The sequence below is a fragment of the Lipophrys pholis genome (assembly GCF_963383615.2).
Source record: "Lipophrys pholis genome assembly, chromosome: 15".
Lineage (NCBI taxonomy): Eukaryota > Metazoa > Chordata > Actinopteri > Blenniiformes > Blenniidae > Lipophrys > Lipophrys pholis.
The window spans coordinates 17,595,448-17,608,471 of record NC_137642.1 but is presented as its reverse complement, the minus strand read 5'-3'; the positions used below and the strand labels follow the sequence as shown (position 1 = coordinate 17,608,471).

The window sequence follows — 13,024 nt, the reverse complement described above, 5'->3', positions numbered from 1 at the left end:
TGGATATCTCTGCTTCGTGTCTCTCACTGCACTCTGTCAGATCTCACTGATAACATAAAAGACCAGCACAAATCAGCCAGGGTCTTGCAGAGGAACATGGTATTCTGGTGTGTAGTGGAGACCCCCTGTGGCTGAGCTCAACCACAGGCCATCTGGATGCACTCTTCATGTGTTGTGGCTTCTTTTTTTTCTTTTTTTTTTTAAAGAATTATGATTCAGAACAGCTCTCGGCCACTTTGCCTTTTTACCATCTACAATTGAGAGAGGAAGGGGAATCATAAAAAATAAAAAAAAAAAAAAAAAAAGGGAAAAACATGCACAGGCTGCACTTTGCATGAAGAATAGCTGCAGTAACTCAGCAGCATCTCAAAGAAGTAGATTATCTTTTTTGGGGGGGGGGTAATTGGTTGGTTATTTCTCTTAACATAGAAACGTGATTGAAAATACATTTAAAACATGGAAGTTTCAACATTTCAGTTATATTATCTTCATGAGTTTTCTCTGCAATTTATAATTGGTATTTCTTCATATGTATACCTGTCAAAGCCTCACACAGGAATACTGTGTTTCTCTGGTCCAGGTATTTATTTTTACTTTCCAACTATAAACTTCACTGCACTTCTATCAGAGTCGGATTTGTCAACAAAAAAGGAAATCAACTTGTGGGTTTCTGTCAGTGTAAAAAATATAGTTTGACAGTTGATTAATTACAAATTCATGTATTGTTTTTTTTTTTTTTTACTTTTATTAGATACTCAAAGAAACAGGATGTGATTAAAAACGTGCAAAGTTAAAATGTGTTGTTTTTTTTTAAAGCCTTGTGCTGTTCATTATCTTAATTTATTTCATATTAAAGTCTTAGTGATGCACTTTTCCTCAATTAGCAGCTTGCAAATGGATGATATGACTTTCCATTAATGCATTCATTATCTCCTGAAGTTGTTTTCACAGATTTTACTTTTATTGCACTTTTAAATATTGGTGTGACGACGTTAGAAAACAATGTTGTCACACCAATCCCATTGGTCTGTCAATAAAAGCTGATCAGTACATATTCACAGAGTCCCATTAAGCACATTACCTGGGTGTTTGATTGTCCTCTTCTGCTAATAAGGGATGTTTATTCTTCTGATTTCAACTTTTAGTAATTTATCTCAAACTAATTAGCATGTTAAAAAATTTTGGGTTTTCTTTCGGAGCAAACCATTTGCATAACCCAAACGTTGTATTCTCAGTCTGCTGCACCCTCTCTTTTGATTCTTATTTTGGATTTTAAAAAAAAACCTTTCCTGACAAGGAAATGTACATCTATTGAGAAAGATGTGTTTAATGTACAAGAAAACTAAAATTAGAAATTCAAGATGTAGGTCTCAGTATTATGTTGCAGGCACATGCTTCTCAGTTGGGAAATGACTGAATACAAAGAAATCTCAATAGATGTAGAGAAAAGTGGAGTCGGTCTCCACTGTTTTGAATGCAGCAAAGCAAAACAGAAAGAGGAAGAAAAATGCACGAGTCGGAATAAGGTAAATATGTTTGAACATATAAATAAAACCACAAATCAGAGACATAAACAAGGCTGGAATAGATGAAGGCTGGAAAGCCACAATAAAGCCGGATGCTGGGACGTGTTTCAAAAAACCCCGAGCATGCTATGAATAGCCTTTTTCTTTCAAATGAATAATGTGTCGGAGAGAAAGAACTAAATCATTGTAATGAGTATATATCTATGAATACGAGTCCAAAAAGAATTATATAATGCGCGGGAAAGTAATTATCCCTGGGGCAGTAGGTTATCTAATGCTGACAATCTGTGCAGGAGAAATATTCCAAATTGAGCAGGAAGCCTCCGAAGTGTACGCAAAATACACAAGAATAGTAGTAATTTCTGATGACATTATTTATCTCCTGGCACAGCATGGTGTTTTCCAGCCGCGGCGTTGTGATTTCTACTCATTACACTGGCATATAGTGCTCTGCATCCTGGAATTTTCCAGTGCATTACTATTTTTCGCTCAAACAGATGGCAGATATTTGTGAAACACTGGAATTCAATTAAAATCAATACAAACGAAATGTTTACAAGCAAGACAGCAGGCGCATTTGGTGGGGTGGCCCCATCCTCCTCTCCAAGAGTCACGGGTGCTTTCAAAGTCAGAAGAAATCCTCCTCAAGCATCCATCTCCATGCACAATAGATTCCGTTTAAATGATTCATGCGCAGCACTGAGAAACAGCTTTCTGAAAGTTTTGTTCTCATCTTACAGCTAAAACATGTCACCTGAGTGTAAGGAGGATGAAATGATTCGTGTGTCAGTGCTCTGCTTTGGACACGCTCGTCGGTGTGTGACAGACCCACAAGGTTAGCTGAAGGTTAACGAAAAGCCACAAACAATCTGATGTGGTCATCATGGGAAAGGTTCAATGTTTTAGTGTTGTGATAAATATTCATGATGCTTATTTTACTATTTCTCTTATGGGGGGGGGGGGGGGGCAGCTATGGTAAATTAATAAAAAAATATGTTAAATAAGAGTTTAACAGAAGTCAAATTTTTATACTACTTAGCTCTTTAGTCCCACTTATCATCAAGTAATACATTCACTTTTCTGTAACAGAGGAAGCCAACCATGAAAATGCAGCCAATGTCATCAAGAACAATCTTGAACATTAAGAAGAACAGAGGATCCTAGAGGTGACGGTGTGGCCTCCAGAGAGGATCTGTCTCGGTAGATCAGTGGTTCATTCCTCAAGATATTTGCAACCACGTTGCAACTTCTAATAACAGTTTCCATGGTAGTTTGTGATACCACTGATTTTCAATGTGAGAAAAAGTGAAACTTGAGCTGCTATCACCAATACTGATACTGATACTTTACAGACATTGTTACACGAGAGAGCAACTCTAAGCTTATGGGGTAGAGAAATAAGTCAAAGGGTATTTTCTTTCAAATTATAGCTATTGAAAAGACAACAAAGCAAACACCATTCTTTAGTTTTTTTTTGTTACTGTGTGAGTGTGGGTTTCCTTTGGGTATTTCACCGTTTAGAAACCTGCACAAGGTTAATTGATATGACCCTGAATTGCCCCTAGGTGTGAAATTTTAGTGCTTATTGTTGTCTGTCTCTGCGTGTTTGTCCTGTGATGGACTGGTGACCTTTCTGAGGTGTATCCTGCCGTCACCCATAGTTAGCTGGTATTGGATTCAGTGACCTGCAACCTTGCACAGAATAAAGCTGTATCGAAGATACGTGAGTGGATGGATGGAAAGCCTACAGATCAATAAATCATCAGTCTGTAAATGGTTATTTATTTTGGCATTTTTTTGGTCAATAAAATCTTAAGCTGCACTACAAATGATTGACAAAAGATGAAAAGGAACAATATTTGCGAACATACTACATACAAATACACATGAAAAATATTCAGAGTAACAAATTGGATAAAATCAACCATCAAAGAACGTAAAAGAATTAGAATGAATAAGTATCACAACTAACTAAATGTTTGGTTTGGATAATGTACTGTTTGATTGGCATATATATCTTTCCTCTCGTACTATTTTGTTACTATTTTGTTGATTCATTTACAGAAAAGAGCTTTCAATAAATATTTAAGTTTTGTTTTGCTGAAATTTATGAATTTCATATTGTACATGCGGTGAGACTACATCTCCCAGTATGCACCGCGGCGGGACGCTCCACTCCCATTGGTCCGTCTCTCCAAGCCGCGGAGGGAGACGTGAGGCGGTGCTGAGCCCGGCGGAGGGCTGCGGAGCTGAAATGAGGCGCGCACACGGAGCGGCTCACACCGTGCGGCTCACCGTGCAGCGCCGTGCGGCTCCGTCTCAGGAAGAGGCTCCGCGCCGCTGAACGCCGCAGGCTGCTCCGGCTGAATGCGGAGGCTCGCGCTCATTCTGCTGCCTTGTGCTGTGGCCGTCCTCGTGCACTTGTGGTTGGCACGCAGACCCTCCTCCAGTCCGCCGGACACCGACACTTACTCGGGTACTTTTTTTTAAATTTTATTTGGTTCTTTACAGAAAGCCACAACCTCGAGCTTTTGCCTCCTCACAACCTCGAAACTTTTTCCCACATCCGGCCGGCGAACTTTGCTTTTCACCGCCCCGGTGTGGAGCGTGTGGTGCGGAGCGGAGCTTTGAGTGTTTTTGTGCGCGTCTCGGAGTGAAACGGTAAAGAGTTGAACGGCGTGGGGCGTTGCTGGGATAGTGAGCATCTTCTGCTGTGTCTTGACTTCAAGCGGATTAATAACGCTGCTTATCAGATCCACGGCGCTACGGGCAGAATGTAGTTTAAGCACCTTCTGATGCATTCATGAAGACATTAATTTTCACGAGATGAATTATGGGATGCATCAGTGTAAGTCACTGCAAAGTGATAATTCAGAGGAAACTGCTGTCAGGATCAGGGATGGGAGGCATGAATCAAGCCGAGCCTTAAAAATCTCTGCTTTTATTCCCTTATTTTGCTTATAACTCTCCAACTGAAAGTTTTATCCCCCATCTTTGTCTTTATATCATCATTATGATTGTTTTCTTTGTGTAAGCTGAGGCAACCTGTTGTTAGAATCGTCCCCCCCCCCCCAATGTCATCAGTGTTTGTGCAATGCTTTGTGTCTCCCATGCAGATGAACCATTACCTTTCTATGAAGTTTTGGTGGGAGTGCTGTCAGCGAGACACCATCACCAACTGCGACAAGCGATAAGAGAGACCTGGCTGGGCTATCTCAGGGATCACCCCCACTTTCAGCACAGGTCTGTCGGGTGGAGCCCCAACTACACCTCATCTCGTTTTCTTGTTGTCTTTTTTTTTTTTTTTTTTTTTAATGACTGTCATACTTTTGGAATAAAGCCCGCAGCTGGAAGCAAATCACCACCCGCCCCGTCAACCCTTTTATCTCCGCCTGACCAGCGGGCGATATTGTTCTCTTTTATTCTTTTTTTTTGTCCATTTCTGTCTCACTCAGTGATCTGAGCACAGATAAGGTGTGATGGCCTTTAAGCAACCCTCAGTAACCATGGCAACGGAGGGTGGATAGATGGACACTCTTTAGAAATCTTGTAGCTGAATATTGCACACACACTCTGGAGAAAGAGAAAAAAAAAAAAACGCATTAATGTTTGTGTGCATTTCCAGAGTGGGGGTGAAGTTTATCGTGGGTGAACATGGGTGTCCCATTCCGGAGGAGGACAGAGAGGATCCGTACTCCTGCTCCCTCCTGAACTTCACCCAACCAGGTAAGATGGGAGATGACGATTGTCACCTGCGGCTTTGCGACGCAGAATTGCTCTCTGCAATCTTGTTGTTTACACGTGTGATTGTTGGGAGTGGAGCCGAGGCAGAATTGCATAACCGGAGTTGAAAGAATGAAAAGAACGTGTGTTGAGAAGGAAAGTAAAACACCTTTTATTCACGTTCACCCACAGCTCAAGGACAACTTTTCCTTTCTGTATCCAAGGCCAAAGCTGCAGATATGTCTTGCAGTCGACAGAGCTGCTGCTGCAGGGGGAACCAGAAGTGCTTACTAACACCGGAGAACTGGAGCTGTATGAAGCGCCGACGTGCTGCATATAAAATAATTGAACAAGCCGGCTGTCACGTTGAGCGTCCGCAGTAATTGTGATGTCTCTCACCTTCACAGAGCCAGTCCAATTCAGACGTTTTCTCCTGGTTTTTGCGGCCACCGCGGCGTTTGCTGCCTTCATGAACACATAATTACTGCTCATCAGAATGGGCTTTTTCAGACACCGGCCTTTAGGGTCACGGCAATGTTTTATTTTTCCAGCCCGTCCTCCCCTCGCCGCCGCGGTTAATGGTTCTAAGTGTTGACGTGATTCGCTTCAGAAACGGACGCGGGCGGCGTCGGTGTGAGGAGCCTGGCATGATTGGAGGAGAAGGAGACAATGGCTGCTTTTAAACACAGTTGGCTACCTGGCTCGGGGGAGATTCAGGTCAAAGCAACCGTTAAGCAGACAATTAATTGTTGCTGAAATGTGGGTGTTTACCCTCCATTCATCACGGGGAGATTTGTGAGGAGCAGGTGAACGCTAATTAACTTTTTCCAGATTTTGTTCCTCGTAATCCTGCTCCCAACTCGTGTTCATGGTTTGTACCGGCGGGAAACTCTCGAGAATATTCAACACCATTCAAAGACACTGGGAGGCGCTTTAAACGTCAATCCTGCAGTGCTGGATTAGTGTGCTTGCTGATGAAACAATACCTTGAAATGATTAATTGCTCACACAAAATGATTAATTCGCGGGGAAAGTTGACACACAGTTCACAATTAACAGTCTCTCCATGTAACCACATTAAGTTTTTCTTCGTTTTTAGAAAACTTCATATTGTATTACGAAACAAACGATAATATTGTCTCAAGGATTTTAATGCAAAATTTTATGAGCCATCTCTGCATATGGCAAAAAATTGTATTTATGTTTTGTTACTGAAGGAAATCATAACTCCCGAATACAGTGTGCATGAAATCTCAAATTAAGTGTAAAACCACTTTTTATTAACAAGGACTGCAGATATGAGCAAAAAAAAAAAAAAGAAGTGATACTAATAGTCTCAGAGGTTTATGAACTCATTTCTACCGTTTCATCAATTCAAGTCACGTCTTGTTGCTACCTGAAGAAAATAAAGACAAAATAAAAATAAATCCTATTCTTTGGCTTGTTGAAGCAAAAATAATAAATCAGACGAGGTCATGCAGAACGTTTTTTTTTTCTGACATTTCATTCATTGATCTGGAAAATAATGGGCAACTTTGCCAATAATGAAAAATGATTGAATGTTTTTCTCTATTTAATCTGCTTCTGAACATCCCGGGACATTTGTAGTTGTTGAATATTCCCATAATCATCTGAAAATACTAAATAAATAAGTTGGCTGTTGTTAATTTATGTTGCGTTTCATTTATTCTTCCACTGAATAAACTCTTCATCTGCAGATGGACACTGCTGAGAGAAGCACGGCTCCTATTTGTTGTAAGGAGGAGTCGTCAGCATAGGAATATTAAATGTGTCCTCACATGTGGGTAAAAAATAAATAAAAAATGCAGCTCAACTTAATTCGATCTGCGTGAGAAACACTGGGTTTGATGAACTGCTGCGCTGCCTTTGTGGAAGATTCTCCTCCTCTAATTGTCTTTTATTTTGGACTGAGCAAGAGAACTTGTGTAGAATGCATATAAAGTAAAAAAAAAAAAAAAAAAGAAGCTCTGCTTCTCTCTAACAGCCTTGATGTTTTCATTGATCTCCGGGGTAATAAACTGCTCTTTTGTAATTAAGAAACTCCGCTCATGAGCAGAAGCTCACTTTGAAGACAGCTGTCCCAGGAACCGGCTCCTCAAAGTGCTGATGGTGTAGCTTTACCAGTCTTCTTCTCTGAATGCGCTCCGGCTCTCCCTGAATCAGGCAGCCTCATCGTCGGGGAGAAGAAGAAGAAGAAAAAAAAAAAAAGCCAGTCGGCATGCTGGGACTGTAATAAATTTTCTTGAAAGCTCGTGCAGTAACTCTGGTTTCTCTGCGTCCCAGTGGCGGAGCAGGATGCGGAGATAGAGATGGTGACGGTCTCGGACCCTTCGGTGCTCGACCCCTCCGACGTTTCTGCCATCGCCCTGGACTTCAAGGTCCTGCACCCGGTGGTGATAACGAGGCTGGGGGTGTTTTCCAGCGAGACCCTCCCGGAGCTCCAGAGTAACGTGACGGTGAAGCTTCTCCAGCTGGACCAGGAGGTAAACAAGCCTCCACCTGCAAGCAGAACGCCTCCCGTATGCTGCGGTCCTGTGGAACCTGGTAGATATACAGCCCGGGGGCAGCTGGAGGACTGAGCTCATTTCTGCTCCATATAAATACGGAAAGGGATAAGTTTACTGTAGGTGCCAGTGCTTCTATGATAACTGAGATGTGACTGCAGAGAAAGTTAACACAGATGATTCAGAAGGAGGCAGTAAGGAAGCGTATTGACTGGAAAACTATCTGTTTTCTATTATTTGCTTCTAATCTAAACACTGCCCCCAATGGCTCCCGGTCGTACTGCAGCGTTTGGTCCGTTTCCGTAAGCTTCCAATAGATGTGACGATTGCAACGTACGGACGTAAGGCTTTAGAGCTATAACTTAAACCTTTTAAGGACAAATTTCTATTGTGTAATGTGATGTGACATTGAGTTACTACTGCGAGTTTCTTTATGGATCAAACCTTCTTGTGGTTTTCGCAGGAAGCAGTGGTGACGGCTCGCTTCAGCTCCATCAGCATGGGGACGCTGGTGAACTGGCTGTGGTACAAACCAGTGGAGCAGTTCATCCTGCCTAAGGTCAGATTATCACATTTACTCAGGAATGTTGCTGTCACATATTGTGTATTAAATATGTTTTAATTATTTGGATTTGGACTAATGTTCTATCCTGGTTTTATCTCAAGTCAGCAGAATTTTAATCAGCAATGCTTTGGTACATAATTATGAATTCGTCACAACCAAAATCCCAGTACAGTCTTCTGCAGGTGTCTCTGGGAACTGATTGAAGCGGTGTTTAGCTGTACATTTTAATCTGATTTAACCTCTGACCACACTCTGATGGATAAATGCACTTTGTTGCACCTTGACGGCAAGCACATGAATACTGGACCACACGTTTACTCCCTTTTAAACGGTGTAAAATTTCAAGTTTCTGGATTTCGTAACTGACAAGATTTCACTAGGGTTGTTAAGTTACCATGTTTAAAATGTCCCTCTATTCCTAAATGTGCTGAGGCTGTTGTTTATACTCTTGATTCTTGGGGGTTTTAGTGATATACAGTAATGAGATAAAGTTTTGGTGTAGTGCTGTAAAATACTACTTATCTGTAATACCAGCAGGAAAGTGTCTGATTGGCTCTGAATTCATTCTGCAACGGATTAAAAAAAAAAAAAGAAAAACCTTGAATATACAACCAGTATTTATTAAGATCCACCTTCAGCGAAGAGAATAACCCGTAGTCCTGGAAGTGATGGTGTGACCGACCCACAAACTCTGATCTTCAAGAACTGATGGCGCTTACACCGAATGCAGATTCTTATCTTGTTAATTCACTTTGCATTTTGCATTAAGTGCTAAAAAAAATAAACTATTGACCTCCATTTTGAAAGCACTATTGCAGCGTTTTGCCTCCACACCAGTCGAGAGAGATTTTTCCATCAAAATAAACTCCAGTCAGCAGACCAGTGTGATTTGTCACGGCTTTAAACACGCTTCCAAATGAAGAAAACAACTCAGTTTTTATTCTGTGTCTGGCTTAGGTGTTCATTTGTTTCTCGATCTGTGCCCAATAGCTGTCATAAAAATTACTATCTAAGTACTTTCACATCAAATACTCATTTTCCTGAATAATGATTTCAGACGTCTGATGACTCATTGTGCACTGGAGGGTTCTTACCATCAAATAGAAGTGTTTTATTAAATTTCTATGCCCCTCCCTTATTAGTGTGAAGCATTGCGGGGCTGAAACCAAGTCTCTTGTGCATCAACTGCAGCACAGATTGGCAGATGAATTCACCTCCGGTGAATTTAAGTGTGTTTACTGATACTGCAGGGACTCATGGAACCAAATATCAGCCTGACGTTTGTTTCAGGGAGCTTTTCAAACCGCTCATGAAGCCCCATACATTAAGAATCAACGCCACAGTGGAATGTGAGACGTTCGTGTCCTGCAGTTAAACTTGAGGAATGAAATATATTTGCATATTCATATATATATATATATTTTTTTTAATTTTAATTTTTAATGAGGAGGAAGGGCTACGTGTTTTAGATTTTTCTCGTATAATTTACATTTTTCGGAAGAAAATCAGCTCAGTTCTCAAAGTAGATATTTTCATAAACTTTTTAAACATGTCTTGGGGGGGGGGTTAATGAAGTTGTGGAATCAACTTAAATGAGAGGCAAGTTTTTAACGCTTTGGAAGTTTGACACGTCTCGTCTTTTTACGCAGGGCTTTGAGGGGACCCTGGTTTGGGAGAGTCTGGACTCTGCTGCTTTGACCACAGTCAACTCCTCCTCTGTGCAGCTCAACGACGGAGGAGGCGTCCTCAAGATCTCTTCTGTACGCAGTGTCAAAAATATATGTATGAGGAAATCCTCTCAAGTTTAAAAGCAAAAGGAAAGTTCAAGAAGGAAAACTTTTCTGTGGGTGTGTGTGTGTGCATGTGTGTGTGTGCTTGTGTGTGCTTTTTTTGCCTGGAATTGCAGATCGCAGAGGGCATATTGCCTCATAGAAGTGCTCTTGGATTTCCCGGTTTGGCTGGAGGGTTCACATTTACCATCTATGGTGGGTCCAGCAACCAAATTAATTCTCAGCTTCATATGAAAACACCTTGATCGAAATCACGCTACGAGCCAATAAAAGAAGCGCCGGCATTTTAAAACTTCTAGAAACTGCATTGTTCACCCTGGCAGGTTGGAAGATTAGCTCCTTTTCACCTCGGGGCTCTTGCGTTTGTGCAGAATGGAAGGAGAAATGTTCCCTTCCATCCCTTTTGCACCCTGCTGTGTTAAATTATTGATTTCACCTGCATGTATTTGCATTGGAGTCTATCTGAAAATGGATTTGTATGCCATTTGTGGAAAACAATTAAATTCATCGTTCAATATTCCTGCCAACGGAACCAATGATCCCCTCTGTAAAGTGGTTTCATTTTCTATTATTTTGTCAGCCAGTGGTTAAAGTTATCTCTCAAAGGTGCATTTATTTATTTAAACTCTGGCTGTGTAAAAAGTTAATGTGGATTTCTTTAAAAACAAAAACAAATATCATTTGTGATATAAAAATGCTTCACAATTACCTCCTCAATTTATCCTGCTTTGCTTTTTTCATTTCACTGCCTTTGCGTCAGATGGGGAGGGTGTGTCGGGGCTCCTGCGGGGCCGCCCCACCAGGATGGAGCGCCATGCCTCCAGGCTGAGGCAGGAGGACGCAGCCTTGCAGGAGGAGAGCCTGCGGCACGGCGACATGGTGTTCGTTGACGTGGTGGACACCTACAGGAACGTGCCTTCCAAACTGCTTCAGTTCTATAAATGGTACGACGAGTGCTAATGACTCCATTCTCTTGTCTCCGAAATTGCCTGGGCCCTCTGAGGAAATCAGCAACCTGAAATGAAAGTGTGTCGTCGTCGTCTCGAAATGTCTTGCTGTGAGGATCGAGATTGCAATCACTCAGTTGGGGACGGAGTACAGTTATGAGTCATGAGATAGCAAAACACAAACTGTTGTCCTAAGCTTCGACCTCAGATGTGTTTGACTCGTTTGCAGACCGCCGGCCCTCGACTCTGTCGTATCTGAAAAGTAAATGGAGTCTGGAATATTCCAGAGAAAATCAGAAGGCGGGTTTTAATTAAGATTGCGCACCTCTTCTCTGGCAGGTCTGTGGGAAATGCTGATTTTAATCTGCTGCTCAAGACGGATGATGATTGTTACATCGATGTGGACTCTGTATTAATGAAAATTGACCAGAAGGGTCTCAAGCGCAGCAATTTCTGGTGGGGGAAGTAAGTACAACTTGATGTCTGATCGTGTTGACGGTGTTTATTGTGGATCCACTCCTGCTCGCACGGTCAGGTTATCAGCAATCGGAAGAAGCAACAACGTTGTGCTCAGTCGGGTTGAGTGGAAAGTCGAAGGGGCTTGATGATTTCTGTCTGCCGTCCTGACCCAGTTTCAGGCAGAGCTGGGCAGTGGATCGTATCGGGAAGTGGCAGGAGCTGGAGTACGCCAGTCCGGCCTACCCGGCGTTCGCCTGCGGCTCTGGCTACGTGGTTTCTCGTGACCTGGTTCAGTGGCTCGCCAGTAATGCGGAGAAACTGAAGGCGTACCAGGTGAAGTATGGTCGACGCCGAGCGGTCGCGGGCACGTGATTCAGACCATGGGAGTGAGCGGCCTGTCCTGAATGTCTCCTCACAGGGGGAGGACGTGAGCATGGGGATATGGATGGCAGCTGTTGGACCACAGAAATATCAGGTAAAGAAACCGCTTGAATTGCCGCTCCTGCAAGGCCCATTGATCACAGGCGAATTGCTGTGTTGACACAATCCTAATGCAATTATAAATTGAACCTTTTATCAGACTTGTGTCGTAAATGATAAGGTCCTGCATGTGGAATCATTGTGCCCAGTGTTTTCACTGTGCACAAGCCTTTATCAAACAGATAAGCCTTCATGGCTAAAATGGAAAAGTTTTACAAAAAATACTGATGGAAATTGTGTGCATTTCAAACTTTTTTCCCTTGGAAGGAAGACAGCAGCTGTACAGTATGCACATAAAAAGGTAAATTAAAACAAATTGTAATATTTTTATAAATATTTGAGTGTGTTTCCATTACACGTCTCCCTAAATAAGGTGCAGAACATATATGTTTTAAAGTTCTGTTTCATGGAGATTTCTAATGACATTAGTGGCCTTCCCTCACTGCTCTAATGTGAAATATCTGCACAGCTTTTAGGAGACTTTGTCTCTGCTCCGTTACCTGCCGACACCGACACTGAATGATGGAGACGAGGTGCCTGGCTCAGTTTGCTAGTAAATCTTGTTTATAAGACCTTTTTTTTTTTTTTTTTTGCAGGTAAACATCGTAAAACTTTACAGTGTGAGATTTAGCATTTCATTCATTCAACTGCACGAAAGGAGAGATTTAATATAACGTAGTGATGTTTGATGGAGTAGGGCAGGTTTTCTCCCCTCATTTATAATATGTGGATGATCGAAGCTTGTACGGCTGAATTGGATTGAAAAACAAGAAGTGGTAAACATGCACTTTAACTTACTAGTAATTTCACATCTATTCAGTATATATTGCAGCTCTGATCGATGCACGTTCACCTCATTTTACCTGTGACTGTGAGGTGGATGCAAGAGCCCCCGTGTGAAGCTCATCGTGGTGCGACTGGAGCGTTTTCCTTTAATCTTTGCAACACGGAGCTCATTTGGAGCGGACCGGGAGGCGCTGATTACCACTGACCTGAACCGGCACAGGGC

General features: G+C 42.1%; 1 protein-coding gene across 4 annotated transcripts in view; it reads left to right on the top strand.

Moving 5' to 3' along the window:
* The first annotated feature begins 3,733 nt into the window (after positions 1 to 3,733).
* Positions 3,734 to 13,024, top strand: part of b3galnt2 (beta-1,3-N-acetylgalactosaminyltransferase 2) — a 27,499-nt gene continuing 18,208 nt past the window's right edge. For 2 of the 4 annotated variants that reach the window (XM_080481680.1, XM_080481679.1), the window contains exons 1-11: positions 3,734 to 4,002; positions 4,643 to 4,769; positions 5,152 to 5,252; positions 7,554 to 7,753; positions 8,238 to 8,333; positions 9,989 to 10,099; positions 10,246 to 10,324; positions 10,890 to 11,073; positions 11,416 to 11,541; positions 11,709 to 11,868; positions 11,954 to 12,010. In XM_080481680.1, coding sequence (XP_080337806.1) covers positions 3,894 to 4,002; positions 4,643 to 4,769; positions 5,152 to 5,252; positions 7,554 to 7,753; positions 8,238 to 8,333; positions 9,989 to 10,099; positions 10,246 to 10,324; positions 10,890 to 11,073; positions 11,416 to 11,541; positions 11,709 to 11,868; positions 11,954 to 12,010 — 1,350 coding nt within the window. In that variant the 5' untranslated portion in view covers positions 3,734 to 3,893. The remainder of the gene's footprint in view (positions 4,003 to 4,642; positions 4,770 to 5,151; positions 5,253 to 7,553; positions 7,754 to 8,237; positions 8,334 to 9,988; positions 10,100 to 10,245; positions 10,325 to 10,889; positions 11,074 to 11,415; positions 11,542 to 11,708; positions 11,869 to 11,953; positions 12,011 to 13,024) is intronic. The other 2 variants (XM_080481682.1, XM_080481681.1) reach the window with 1 other exon arrangement.